A 15,098-nucleotide genomic window follows, 5' to 3' on the forward strand; every position below is an offset into this window, starting at 1 on the left:
TCTCCTCTTTTCCTCTACATTTCTTGTCTTTGAAAACTTGGCTCAGAGGACATAACCTCGAAGCCACCTTCCATCTGCCTCCCATCCCTAGAGGTCATCAAAACATGCATTATATGCTGCCCCTATTCAGAGCACAGGGCCCATAGCCTGGTAGCACAGGGGTTAAAACTGACCTGGTCAGTGTAATTACATAAATACTTTACTCATGTCATGCTTTAGATTCTTGTGTATGAAACTGATAGTCATATCTATAGCCTATAGCTCTTCTGGCATGTACTCCACACAGAACACACACATGGTACCGTACTCTTTAGTGTAGACTGACATGAGGTCAGGGCAGCCTCACTGGATCTGAACTGCTAAGACCCAGAAGGAAGAGAAGCTGAGGCTTGGACAACGGGAAAGGCATCCTGAGTGGGGATGGTGTTCTCTCCTGTGGATGTCTGGAAGCATCTGCAGGCTGGAGGCACACTCTGTGTGTGGATCCAGTGTTGGCTGGAGGGATGGAGTGGTGGGTACCACAGTGTCAGGTGGAGGGATGCACACATGATGGTGTGTATGTGTTACCACAAACAGGTAGCAAAGCAAGACAGCACCATCTTCAATGTGCGCTCAGGTTTCTGGAGACAGCAGCAAAAAAAATGGCATTTTCTGTGGCTTTAGCAGGTAACTACTCAAACCCTCTTCCCCAACAAGAAAAGGAACCACTAGGATCATAAAGATGCATGTTTTTAATCGACAACTCAATCTCTTCATACAATATTGCACAAATTAAGGATGTATCAACAATTCTATTTATGATACAGACTCATCAACATTCATATAAAACTACGAGTTGGTATATTTTGGTGGTAGGTATTTTAGTAAATAGCACAAATATTAAACTCAGCTGCATGAGACTCAGCCTTCCACAAAAGAATTCACAGGTTACTTAAGATGTCCAACCCAAGTCAATCAAGACCACTTAAGGAAAAACTTGGGATCCAGGCATGGTAGCACATGCCTCAGAAGGTTGAAGCAGGAGGATTGTGCGTTCAAGGCTGGCCTGTAGTATACAGCAAAACCATGGCTCAAAAAACTGGTGATAAAAATATTTAAAAATATTTAGCAATTTCGTTTAGGAACCAGAAAGCATATGCATACTGGCAAGTGTCAGAATGGCATGTTCCGCTCCACAGGCCCGGTGCTGAGAGGAATCCCGGGCTGCAGATGTCTGTAACTACTGTTTCAAAGTTCTAAACGAACAAGATGGCAACTCACACGAAAGGGTTTACACAAGAGTCTAGTCAAAAGAAAACTAACAAGTCTCTATAAACTAAGAAACTCTGGTGAGAGCGCTGGCCAGGCGGGAAGCCATCGCCACTCTCCTCACCGAATGTCTCAGACAGCACTGCTGTGACCTCGAGGAAGGGAGAGCTGGGCAGGAACTGAGCAAGCAAGCTGGCTGCTTAGCACAAGCGTTTCTAACTGAAAGGTCTACAGCAAACCATCATGAAGCTCACCGAGATGTGCTAACCCAGGCCTGGTGGTGCCCAAGTTCAGATACTGGAACTCAGAACTCAGGAACTGTTGAAGGGTTGGCAAACGAGGCATGTGATCATCACATTTTTGGTAAAAATGTAATGGGCCATGCCAAAGGTGAGGGAAATGAGGTCCCACTACACCGTGACCCACAGTTGTCCTGCCTGAGATCGGGGGTTGGCAAAGATTGAGAAAGGGATAGACACACTCAAGCCATGCTGTGATGTAGGTCACGCCTGTTATCCCATTCCTCAATTCCCAGCAAAGCAATGGCCATGAAGCTGGTTCTAGCACAAAGCAGGCTACAGCACAAGGGCAGGGTAGGAGTTTCCTGTAGAGAACAGAATGACTCAAGGAAATCTACGGCTTCTCAGTTGTGTCTTAGTATAGACGCCATGTTTTCTCAGTTTGTGTCTTTGAGAGTATAGACGCCATGTTTTCTCAGTTTGTGTCTTACAGAGAGTACAGACATTGCTTTTGGAACTCTTCCCACATTGGCTTGGTTTTCAAATGCGTCACTTTATTTTCACCCACGAGGCAGGCAGCCACACGCCTGAGCACGTGCCATCACATGATTTCTTCAGGAAGCGCCGAGGCAGACCCGGCTCACCTGGAGCTCACAGTCCTGAGGTTTCACACGTGAAAGCTCTCACCGCAGCCACAGGTTCCCTTGATGTTGGGGTTATTGAACACAAACTCACTGGACAGTTTGTCTTCCACATAGTCCATCTCTGTTCCTAACAGGGTTAGCTGTGCTTTCTTCTCGATGAACACTCGGACTCCTTGGGGAAAAGGAAACACATGTCACAAAGGCCGCAGCGTGCAGAGCGTGGGATCGCAGTCCAGAAGTCCAGAGTTTCTAGTGGTCATTGTCAGCCACCCTACAGCTGATGAGTGACCCTGGACTTCCTTTTGGGGGTGGGGGGAGTGCATAGCTTCCTGTTAGTCCAGTCTGCATCCAACCAACTCTATACATAACAGTGGAGACCCTTTGATATGTGGGAATTCCATGGTATTTCCGCAAATCTCTGTAGTTTACTCATTTTTTTCCATTTACTGTAGGAAAATGTGTAATTCTATGAGCTTTTAAATGTTGACATTTATGAGAGATCTGTGCCTGACACCATCAGCTAAAAATACCCACAGTACTGTTGTTTCATGAGGGCATTTCTAACCAGACCATATAAACCAAGACCAAACAATGAGCCATGGACTGCAGAGCTCCAGTCTGCTGATGGCCTTACACATGAACACACACCACAAGAGAGGCTTATGTTGGAACTGATGGGAACACGTGGGAACTGAACCCCAGACCTCTGGAAGAGCTGCAAGATCTTCTAGCTCCAATTTTCTATAATTTACAAAAGGCCTTTATTGAATAATTTCAGTTAAGTATGATGGAAGTAGAGTTAGGAATATAATTCCTGCTTGTCTTAACACAAAAAGGGCTGCAAGCTACTATCAGAATGGTTCAAACGCATAGACCTGACCACACAGCCCCCGGCTTCTCCCTTTCTCCAGGACTGCAGTGCTCTTCCCTGTGTCTTACACAAGACCTTGCTAGCCCAGCTGGCCTGACCTTATCGTGAACCCCAAACTTACAATCCCTATCACCAATAGTGGCAGCATTAAACGTAACAAACCACGCCTCACTCTTCAGCAGGTTTTGCAAGACGACAGGGGCTGGTGTCAAATGTAGTAACTGGTAAAGTCCTCAAGCGCACAGCCGGGGTGGCGCATGCGTTGCTCCTGCAGAGGGTCAGGCTTGGTTCTCAGCACCCAGCTCAGACAGCTCACAACCAGCTGTCATTCCCGTTCCAGGGAGCAGCCACCTCTGGCCTCCCCAGGAGCAGGAGCCTGCACTAATATACATACACACACACAAACACACACACACACACACACACTTCACAATACATGCCAAACTTTTCAACAGAAATGGCTGGATGGTTCACTTTGTTCTGTGGCTTTAAAATCTGTGTGTGTGGTGAGAGGTTCGGGGGTAAAAGGCGCCTTGAAAGCCCGAGTTGACACTCAGAGCCCACGGTGCAGGGAGAGAAACAACTCCCCAAAGCTGTGCCCTGACTTCACAAACTAACATGGCCTTTTAGAGCTTGTGAGGCTGAGCTGGAAGGCACCTGCTATTCTAGCACTCAGAAGCTGTGGAAAGAGAATCAAGAGTCAAGCCAAACTGGGACCAAAACCAACCAAAGCCTTTCCCAGTGATGACCCGTTAGAGCTGAGAGAAACCCAACTTCTCCACAGATTCTCTCTGGACCGTGAGCCTCCCAGCACCAGGCTCAATGCGACCTGAGAAAAAGTCCCCTCTTTCATTTCAGTGACTGCACATAGACAATATGCCAAAGAAGCCTGCCCGCCAAGACTGGGCACGAATGAGCACCACTCACGTGATACCTCACACAGACAGCAAGCACTCTTTACATCTGTTTGTACAAGAAAAGTTTTCATGAGAACAATGTGCCCAGAAAACATTAGAGAAACAAAAAACTGCGCTGCTCACCAGAGCCAAGCATGGGAGTCCACACCTCTATCTCATCACTGGGAGGCAGAGCAGGAATTAAGGTCATTCTCACACCTGGCCACATAAGGAGTTCAGGGCTAGCCTAGGCTACAAAAGACCCTATCTCAAGAAGACAAGAAAGCTCACCATCTTGAATAACTTCTTCATCAGAATCTCCTTTTGTCTTTGTGTACTCCAGGCTGTAAGAGAGGCCATTACAGCCCCTGGTTCGCACGCCAACTTTCAGACCCACCTGAAAAGAATTGAGAATACAAACTCAGTGTTCACAGTACAGGTTAAAGGACTAATGGCAACCTTGGCTGCAGTCAAGTGTGGCGCCTCACACCTCGAACCCCAGCACTCGCTTGTGAGGCTGAGGGGTGAGGACACTGGCCAGCTTCAGGCCAAAGAGCAAGACAAAGCCTCGAGAACAGGAACAAGGGCTGCGCTAGCTCAGAAAAGGGCTGACAGGGCCAGCGCAGAAACCCAGGGAGGATCTCCAGACTGCATGTGTGCGTGCACGTGCGCACACACACACACACACACACACACACACACGCACGAACACGCACAAATACAAATACCTGCACATATAAATACAATAAAATTTAAAGGGAAAAAGCAACCTTTGATATTTATTCCCACTATTCCTTTCCTCTTAAACTTGGTGGTATGCAACAGGTTTCTGGTTACACAATGCCCCTGTAAGACCAAATGTAACAGGAAACAAGTTTGAAAACAACACAGAGCACACAGGAAGCAGCACACAGCCACTGTTGTCCAGGAGAGCAGCTTTCGAGGGTCCTCCAGTCCTGGCTGTATGTGCGTCTGCATGGTTTTTATTACAGTGTATTACACGCTTTCCTCTTTATTTTGCTGACATTTGATTTTTCATAGCTATCAGTTTTAGAGAGTTTGCTTCCTGACTATAACTTGGAGTAGTGTGAGCACAGCAAACACTAGCTGAGTGTCTTATAGTTCAGGCTGCTCTGAAACGCATGACCCACCTGGCTCACCCTTCAAAGTGCTGGACCCATGGGTGTGCGCTACCATACCTGGCTTTTCTTTTTATTTATTTTTTACCTTTTTTTCTTGTTTTGTTTTTAATAGAGGTCTGAAAAATAGTGTCATTCCAGCCTGGCCCGGCCCAGAACTCATGACTTGCTTGCTCTACCTCTCAAAGGCTTGCACCCACCACAGCTGGACTTGAACTCAGAGATCCAACTGCCTCTACCTCCCAAAAGCTGAAGTTAAAGGTATGCACTGCCACACCCACTTTCTTTTTCTTTTGATGGCAGAGATTTTGTCTTCAAAACCCGGGCTTCCTTTAAGAGGGTCTGCTCCACTTTTCCTGTGAGGTGTTCTCTGGAGGCTTCTGTGGTTAGGATGGATGGGGTCCATCCTGTTACCTGGCAACCATCCTGCCTTTCGAGGAGCCTCCTTTCTAGCGCATTTCAGTAAAACATTCCAAAATACCAAGAAGTCAAAGACCTCAGTAGCTTTGTGTGTGTGTGTGTGTGTGTGTGTGTGTGTATAGGGATGGTGGGGATGGGGCAAAGCAAGGGGCTGAAGGAGAGGCCATGAAAGGTGCTGTTTACTGGCTTGCTTTGCTCCTCATGGCTTACTTGGCCTCTTTTGTTTTCTCTTTTCTTTCTCTCTTTTAAAAGGAATTATCTATTTTATTTATATGATTAAACCATGGCTGTCTTCAGACACACACCAGAAGACAGAAGAGGGCATCGGATCCCTTTACAGATGGCTGTGAGCCACCATATGGTTGCTGGGAACTGAACTTAGGACCTCTGGAAGAGCAGTCAGTGTTCTTAACCACTGAGACATCTCTCCAGCCCCTAGCCTGCTTTTTATAGTACCTACGACCACAACCTGGGACTGAAACCACCCACACAGCAGCCCCTCCTCCCAGCCCCCGTCAATCACAGGCTTCCCTATTATAGCTCAGTGTTATGGAAGCAGTTTCTCAGCTGAGGTTCCCTCCTCTCAGATGAGTCTAGCTTGTGTCAAGTTGACATAAAACTAGCCAGCATAACATATTGATATGATTTTCTAACAATATCTACCTATGCTCTCAGTATTGGTGCCTGCCTCTTCTTTTAGGCAAACAGTCAGTCACCATTTCCCTGAGAGTGCCCTGTGAGACTGAGAGGTGTGCCTGTGTGCTGAGCTCCATCACAGAGGAGCTCTGCCTTGCATAGCCTAGAATGATGACTCCCTTATTCCAAGTGGGAATTAGCTGTCTGGGTGAATTTCTGGAACACAAGTACTAAGCATTTTTTTTTTAAAGTTTCTATCTCTGTACACAGAAGTCCTTAAGAAAGCAGAAGTCCAAACATGAGGCAGGGACATTAGAGTTCTGACAGGGTGAGGGGCGTTGTACTGAAGAGTGCTGGCCTTGTGTGTCTGAAGTTCTATGCTCACTCTCAGAAACACACAAAGCAAAAGCAAACAGAGCTCCTCAGGATTTGAAAATACAGTTTAAAGCCCGGCTTGGCAGCTCACACCTGCAGCCCCAACACTAGGGAAGGAGAGAGATAGGCTGATCTCCCTTGAGTTCAAAGGCAGCCGCATTTACACAGAATTACAATCTGGACAGGCTTAGGTAATGGGAGTTTTGGAAAAGGAGTTGCTAATGCTATAAATTACACATTTTACACCATCAAGAACAAATATACCTTTATAAACCTGCACAACTAATTTCATGGACTTTTTTGGGGTGGTGGTGGTGGTCTTGGTCAATTTATGCACTAGAAAGTCCAAACAGAGTCAGCGAGCTGACATGTGTGTCAGCATTTAACAACTTTCAGGATGGAGCTGTGAGCAGTACAGTCTTGCTGTTCAAGAGTACCCAGAAAACAGCTTTAGGCCTAACAAATGACTACCCATAGGCCACAGCGCAAAGCGACTAACAGACCCAATTCAACTACCCTGCATATGAGGATGGATCTTCTGTGGACTTAGTAAGTCCTGCATCCAGGTCCAGAACACTGGGCCTGGCTCACTTCACCAACAGCCGGTAAATGATGTCTGTGGCAGACATGAAAACCCAGATACCTCTCATACACAAGGTTAGGTAAAAAAAAAATCAAACCTTCTCAGGGATACGTGCAGCCATGAAGGAGGGTGTGATGGTTTGTGTATGCTTGGCCCAGGGAGTGGCACTATTAGGAGGTGTGACCTTGTTGAAGTATCACTGTGGGCATGGGCTTTAAGACCCTCATCTAGCTGCCTGGAAGTCAGTCTTCAAGTAGCAGTCTTCAGATGAAGATGTAAAACTCTCAACTCCTCCTGCACTATGCCTGGATGCTGCCATGCTCCTGCCTTGGTGATAATGGACTGAACCTCTGAACCTGTAAGCCAGCCCCAATTAAATGTTGTCCTTATAAGACTTGCCTTGGTCATGGTGTCTGTTCACAGCAGTAAAACCCTAACTAAGACAGAGTGAGACCTTTAGATAATGACCTGGAAGATCTTCAGGCTGAATTATCAGGGTAAAACCAAAGTGTACCCACAGCACGTACTGACACTGTCTATGGAAGCAGGAGAAACCCACACAAGGACAAGTGCTGTGCAGGCCAGTCGTCCCCTGGGGAGGATTTTGGTCCTTACAACTTAGGAATTGAGAGGGTGATACTACTATGCAGCAGGCAGAGGCCAGGGTCACTCCAGAACATCCTTAGCCAGCCCAAAGCACACAGGTGGCCGGGAGTGCCCAGCCACAGTGAGCACGTAGACAAGCTCAGGCTGATCTGTAGAGTCTGGCTGTCTAGGATCATGAGCAGCCTGTGTAAGATTCAAGAGTCTGGGTGCAGTTCCCTGTAGAGCACCTCACTAGTGAGGCCGGGGCTGATTCCTTCCTTGCCAAGGTAAAAACTAACAAAACCAAACACCTCAATCAATGAAAGCATATATACTTGCAACAAAATAAATACATTTGTCCCCAGAACAGAAGTTTAGCTTTGCTAACTTTCAACAGTTACTTACATGCTCAGGTTTGTCTTTAAGAAGTTGTTTTATCTTGTTTACAGCAGAGGGGGTCTGAAAAAAAAGAAACAATTTATCAAACTCATCTTCTGGAAAAGCCTTCCACTACAGCAGTCGGTAATAAGCCATGTCTTTCCAGAGGACCTGTGGATTTAGTCCAGCAAAGGAAGCCACAGCAAAAGCACACTCCTCCTGTGCTATCTACCCAGACAGAACCCCACGCCCCTGAGGTTATATTTTGTGCATTTACTGCACCGTCTGTAACAAGTACACCACCAGATAAAGATGCCCATCAACAGCCAACCAATGGAAAAGCCAACCTTTTCCATTGGCGCAGTCCCCTTCAGTTCATCTGAATGCGTGGCTAGAGGGTTGCTTCTGGGCTCAGACTTCCAGTGTGGGTCAACACATACCTGGGTATCCGGGTGGATGGCCACTGTACTCGGTGACAGGCCTACATCTGGCTGTGTTTCTTAGAATGCAGTTCACCCTAGCCTAGTAGTGTTTAGCATGAGAAAAAAGTCTGGATGTACAGATTAGTACCATCAGTCTCATTTTCTTGTAGAGGATGCTGGGACCTAGTCTGATCTGAAACATTCCTGAACCACTCTCATGAGCATGTTTTCTAATGTCTAGCTTCCTACTGGGATAATGGGTAATCCTTTCCCTAGGACTCTTGTCAAGATAGGCCAGACAGGGAAACATTCTGGAATCCAGGAGAGAAGCAGGCACAGTACAGCCTGGCAGCGACTATAGGGAAGGTGAGAGGAATGGCGAGGAGGAAATGGTGTCCTTGCACCTTTGTGTCCATTAGCTACTCCAGCTGGCGGGATTTCTGTGCTCAAGCTTAATGAGCATCAGGCCAGTGCTGAGGGGACAGATCACTGGCACAGCCCTAGCTCAGCTTCTCTCTCTCAGCTGAAGCTTGGACAGATGATGGTGTACAAATACAATGCCAGAACCAAATCAAGAGTCAGGGAGTCAACACTGAAACCATGAAGCATGACGTCGTGTGTGCCACAGGCTGGGAAGGCAGCTCAGGCGGTAAGGTGTGTGTGTGTGTGTGTGTGTGTGTGTGTGTGTGTGTGGCTTTGTAGTCCTGAGGACCTGGGTTCAAGCTCCATAAAACAAACCAATAATCTGGCCTACTTGGGAAGTTCCATGCCGACAAGAAGTCCAGCCCTCAAAAGGAAAGGCGGGAGCGCCTGAAGAATGACTGACACTGGAGATGTCCTCCAGCCTCCACACGTATGCATCCATGAGCACTTGTACAGCAACCCCTTTACACATACACCCCCCACACAAAGAGAAAGCAATGCCATACGTGTAAAGTAAGTGGCTGCTGTTTAGTGCACTATTTTAAGCTATTACGTATGATACGTGTGTATTTTGTTTCGTGTAGCACTGCAAAAAAATAAATAAAATAAAATAAAATAAAAGTCAATGCCGGCTGGTCTGTCAAGGCGGAGTACAGTGCAGCTGACCAGAGAGGCAGCTAGGCACTGCATGAAGGGCAGAAGAAAGGAAGGGTAACCTCTAGTGCTACACAGAGAAACCCTGTCTCACCATCCCATTCCCCACCCCCACCCGGTGACAGGCCCAGGGAATGGCACTATAGAAAGTGTGGCCCAGATTAAAGATGTGTACCACCAAGCCTGGATCTGGGACTTGATTTGTCCCAGACTGACCTTGAACTCAGAGATCTCCTTGCCTGGGCCTAACCTTTATGTAATAGTACAAGGGGATCATGTTCTAGTTCTTGTAAGCAGCAGAACTCGGCAGCTTCAGCCATGTGGCTCTGGCTCTAGAGTTAAGAATGGAAGGAACTACTGGGACAGTTGATGCTGGTTAGTTGGAGCTAAGGAATTAGCAGTGATTAAGAAGAGACCAGCATCACTGAGGTGAAATCTTCTAGAAATTGTTTTCTGGGAGCACAAAGAAGCTGTGTTCCAGAGATACCCAAGGTTGTACCTCGTGCTGCGGCTGGACGTGGTAATGTGTAAGAGTCACTCAGGTGGTACTGCTTGTGAAGGAATGAAGGGATCATGGAGAGAAGCTGAGGCTTAGCACTGTGAGAGGCCAGGGAAGCCCATTGGAGAAGGTGAAGCCTCAGCTGTAGTTGATGGCCCAGGACTGAAGGGGTCATGCAAAGGATTTGAGGCTTGGCACCCTGAAGAGAGCCTATGAGAGGTTATTGGTGAAGCCTAGTTGGAGTGGAACACCCCAGTGTATTGGAGATGTCAGTACCCTGGGATGATCACCAAGAACAGCAGCCGTAGTGGAGTGAATCAACCTGAACATAGAGTGCTACCGAGGACAGAGATGGAGAAGTGATGCCAGCCCTTAGGAGGGTCCAAAAGATGAAGTGGAATCCCAGACACTGAAACAAGAAGCTGTAACATTGAAATTGCCTTGGAGACTCAAGGATGTTAAAGATGCCAGAGCCATGGGATACATGCTGAGGAAAGCTGCTAACAGGGAGTGGAACCAGCCCAGGAGAAAGCAGTTTGTTGCAGGCAACAAAGATGAAAAGGGAGTGGAGATCTGAAGACCACTTTGACATCAGCCATGGAGATGCAGAGTTTGGAGTTTGCACAGCTGGTTTCCTGCCTTGCTTTGGGGATTACAGTTAATTAAGTTGAATGAATCTCAGAAGAGACCTTGAACTTTGGACTTTTAACATTGTTGTGACTGCTATAGACTATGAGGACTTTGAAAGTTGGACTAAATGCATTTTGCATTATGCTATGTTTAAGTATGGCCCCCATAGACTCATGTTTTTGAACAAGTCTATGGGGGCCAGGGAGTGGAATGTGATGGTTTGTATATCCTTGGACCAGGGATGGCACCATCTGAAGGTGTGGCCTTGTTGGAATAGGACTTCCAACAAGGGCTGGGGCTTAAATGACTTCCCTAACTAAGACACCTACTTTGGTGTTTTTTTTCTTTTCTCAAGTCTCAGAAAACATTTAGACAGTGTCTGCCTGTAATTCTGGCTATTGGGAAGCTGAGGCAGGAGGATCATGAATTTGAGGTCAGCCTGATTGATATACACAGCTAGTTTGTCTCAAAACAATTTCAACACAGGGCACAAAAGTAAGCTATGCAGGCCATCTCCACTGACATGAACACTAACATTCACATCGTGTACACAGGAAAAGGCACACAAGGAAAAGTATCATTAAAAGGACCTGAATGTCTGCAAGCTGCTGTCAAGTGACCAAAACCGTCTTCCCTTTGCGTTCCTCCCTGAGGAGCTGTTACTAAGGAGCTCTCAACTAAAAAGGGGGAGAGGGGGAGGGGCGGAGGGACGGACAGACAGCCTAAAGTGGCCAAGGGACTGCTGTATTCCTGCCTTGTTTTGGAGACAGACTGTGCATCCCAAGCTGGTCCTAGTACTTGACCCTTCAGCTTCTGGGAGCTGCCATTGTTCAGCTAAGGGACTGCTCCGATTAGTCAAAAGAACTGCATGGGTCGGACAGGGCTCCTGATGGGACTGCCCTTTCTGTTCACGGTACCAATCTGTTTCTAGTACCAAGCTGAACTTGGTACTAGAAAGACGGTAAGCACCCGCTTGCTTCAGACCCTGGCAGTGGGGAGGTCTTCCCTGAACACCACTGCAAGTCTGGCAGCTTTCTACTATGTCTGCATTCCCAGACCAGCTCAACCTGAACCTTCCCAAGAAATCTACCAACAAATAAGGGCTCAGAATTCAGATTACTGAAATCCTGTAAAATCTAATAATGCCTTTTAATCTGCTCCTGTGTAAACTACCATAGGAACACAGCTGCTTAAAGTGAGAACATATTGAAGAGGTTTTAAAAACATTTTTCAAAGGGCTGGTGAGGTACTTTGTCAGGTAAAGGAACTTGGGACCCACATGATGGAAGGAGGGAAGTGACACCCAGAGTTGTCCTCTGATCACACAATCACTAAGGCACGCATGACCACACATACAAAAATAAATAAATTTTAAATATTAAACATGCAAACCAAACAATTATTCCAAAGCTGCTTTTTTTTTTTTGGTCAGAATGCTGGGAAATGCACTTCAGGAATGTTTCAGAACTGCTCACATGGCCTGGGGCTGGGCCCGTAGGGTGGCTGATGGCCACTGGAGCCCCAGCCCTGCCTGCTCCCACTCCAGCACTGGGATCACAAGTATGCACCACCCCCACCCCACCCCCCAACTTTAGCTTTTTTGTTGTTGTTATCTGGGAACTGGAGAGGAAACTCAGGCCCTGAGCTTCACAGCTCATTCTCTGCCAGTTTAGCCCCTGCCCCCACACAGGCTCCTCCCCCTGGCCCGTGTTTGTTATGGCTATTAATCTTACAACTCTGTGGTTAAGGCACAATTAAATATTTGCAAGGGCTCCTAAATTAATGACCAAAGAGTTAACAACTGTGACACAAAACAAATCTCTCTTTACAATGAACACACAACACCCCACTCTGTTCTCACGCCAGGCCCTAAAGCGGCTGTTCTACCACTGGACTAGAAACCTGGTTGTAACCTGCAGGTTTTCCTGGTTATGTTTCTAAACCAAAGGCACGTGCTAGTTGCTGTTCCAAAGATCTTCTGGCCCTACTCCAGTGAAGTAACATGTCCTTATACACACCCTGGGCCCCTCTCTACCAGGCTGCGCTGGGAAGCTAAGCGTCCAGAGTCTTCTACAGTACAGTGTACACACTACAGTGCATACAGAGTGAACTAGGTTCTCAGCGCGTACCAACATGCATGCTAGCTAGGCCCCACCGCTCGCTCCCAAGTGGAGCTTGGTGAGGATGAGCCTCTCGTCATGAAAGCTGACCACCTCTGTCTTGTACAATGATGGAAATAAAGCTGCCCATCAACTAGGTAGCAGCTTTCACATTCTCCAGTCACATCTGACTCTGGTCCCTGCAAATTCAACTCTATTAACTCCTAGATATATGGGGGTGGGAAGGAGCACGTTGTTTTTGGATGTGGTGAGCTGGAGCCATTCTGGGTTTGCAGATCTTACCAGTCTACACCACAGTGTAATGGCTATTCCTGGTTGCCAACATGACTCTATCTGGAATGAACCACAATCCAAAGCTGGAGGCCTCACCTGCAATCCAGAGCTTGAGGTTGTTAGATAAAAGTTTCTGACCTGGATCTTGGCATGGAGATCTTGAGGCACAGTGGCCATGAAAAGCTTAGGCCCAGGCAAGGCAGTACATACCTTCAATCCCAGGAGACTAAGGCAAGATCATCTCTGAGTTCAAGGTGGTACACACTTTTAACCTGGGCCACACCTTCTGTTAGAGACCTACAGGAGGACACTGGGAGGAGGAAGATTTGCTTTTTGCCTGCTTGCACTTACTTGCCAGCACATCTGTTGGAACCTACATCTACAGAAGAGCAGCTGAAACAACTAGCCTCATGGGACTGAGCAACTACTAGATCCTTGGACTTCCCACTCACAGCTGACCATTGTTGAGGAGTTGGACTACAGACTGTTTAAGTCATTGTAACAAATCCCTTTACTATATAGACTATCCATAAGTTCTAGAAACCCTGACTAAAAATACACACAGCCCAATGTGCCAGCCCATCCATTCTGTCCACGACTGGCATCAGCTAACAGATAGCTAGTGTTTATGTTTTATGTCACACCTTTCCTGGCCATGGCTGACTTCTAGTAGATGTTGCAGAATGTCAGACTCCCTGCTGTCAGGCTGATGTACCGGCCAAGCAATACCTAACTCATATTACTCTTGTTTGCTAGTTATCTCTCTCTCACACTTTAGGCCGTTGGTCACCTCGTTGCTTTTGCATTTGCTATGTGCTGGGGTTCAAAATGTTTACCAGACACTTGAAAAACAAGTACGAACCACGACGCCTGCCAACAGCTGTGCCTATGAAAATCAGGGAAAGGTGATTCTAGGACCAAGCCTAACACCACAGACTCTACAGCTGAGCTAGGCAGCGCGGCAGAGGGTGTGAATTGAGATCTACTATACATAACGAAACAGAAGATTACAAAGCACGACACAGGCCAGGACTGTGCAAATGAGATGTTACTCCTGGAAGGAATGGCCTACGGAGGGTGCGAGCCAGGCAACTCAATTATTTCTTCTCATGAAAAACAGCGGATCATGATAATGTATGCTTATGAGGTAGAAACGGGGGCAGAGGGGGGGTGTGAGAAGGGGCGGGTCGAAATTTCCCAAGTAACATGCAATAGGCCAAATGGTGATTAAAAAAAAAAACAAAACAAAACTAAGCAAGCAAACAACGACAATAACAACCACCACCTATCCTGTGCTCGACTTTTCTGGAATTTATTACTTGTAGGAGGATTCTACTCTATTCTCAGTAAGATGAGCATAGTTTGCACAATCCTAGAATCCATGACATACCTGCGGTGACGAAAACTAGCTGGTCCCGGAGGGAAAAGCAACACAGAATGCAGTGTGATTACTGGGGCAAACTGAAGGGCCAAACAATGACCTATCCTATAAACAGATTATCTCACTTGTTCACGACTCCCTTCTATTTTGCTTCAACTAACTATTGGCAAGAGCCCCTCTTAGGACTCTGGGTGGAGCGGATTCCGCGGTGGCGTCTGGACCGAATGAATCCCGGTCTCACGCTGTCCCGATCCTCTGGGGCTGACGCCTCCTGGGAGGTTATGCGGAGCCGCGGCGTTCCCTGTGTGACCTTTCTCCGGGAACGCCGTGACCTCGGCGGCAAACTGCCGTCCTCCGCCCCGGCCGCCCGGTGGCAGCGCACACAGCCCGTCCGCCCCATCGAGCTCCGCGCGCGGCCCGCCGGGAGACCCTAGTCCGCGTCCAGGCTCGCTCTGCACCCCGGGCCGCCGCCGCCACCACCTCCCTGCGGACGCCGAGGTGACTCACCAGTGTGAGGGCCGCCCGCGTGGGCTGCAGTTTTCTCTTGCTCACAGCCCGCACGGTGGCGCGGACCAACGACGCCGACATGTCCACGTCGCGGCACCCGCAGCCTCCGGCTGGAGCGTGGGGACTCAACTTCTCTCCATGGACACGGCGGGCACTTTGACGCCACAAGCTCCTG

The 15,098-nt window shown here is 47.7% G+C and overlaps 1 protein-coding gene across 1 annotated transcript; it reads right to left on the bottom strand.

Moving 5' to 3' along the window:
- Positions 1-714: 714 nt before the first annotated feature.
- On the bottom strand, positions 715-15,089 carry Isca1 (iron-sulfur cluster assembly 1). The gene is made up of 4 exons (NM_026921.4): positions 14,924-15,089; positions 8,042-8,095; positions 4,190-4,295; positions 715-2,303 (listed from the first exon to the last, which is right to left on the bottom strand). Exons 1-4 carry the CDS (start codon positions 15,002-15,004, stop codon positions 2,155-2,157), a joined length of 390 nt encoding a protein of 129 aa, NP_081197.1. The 5' UTR covers positions 15,005-15,089; the 3' UTR covers positions 715-2,154.
- Positions 15,090-15,098: the final 9 nt, after the last annotated feature.

The sequence above is a fragment of the Mus musculus genome, chromosome 13 (genome assembly GCF_000001635.26).
Source record: "Mus musculus strain C57BL/6J chromosome 13, GRCm38.p6 C57BL/6J".
Taxonomy (NCBI): domain Eukaryota; kingdom Metazoa; phylum Chordata; class Mammalia; order Rodentia; family Muridae; genus Mus; species Mus musculus.

Bases quoted from the DNA above. Each gene is read 5' to 3' on its own strand.
- Isca1 (NM_026921.4), bottom strand. From the start codon at position 15,004: ATGTCGGCGTCGTTGGTCCGCGCCACCGTGCGGGCTGTGAGCAAGAGA. The intron at 4,296-8,041 runs GTAAGTAACTGT...AATTCTTTTCAG, and splicing joins TTAAAGACAAACCTGAGCAT to GTGGGTCTGAAAGTTGGCGT. The intron at 2,304-4,189 runs GTGAGCTTTCTT...CTTTTCCCCAAG, and splicing joins TGAAGAAGTTATTCAAGATG to GAGTCCGAGTGTTCATCGAG.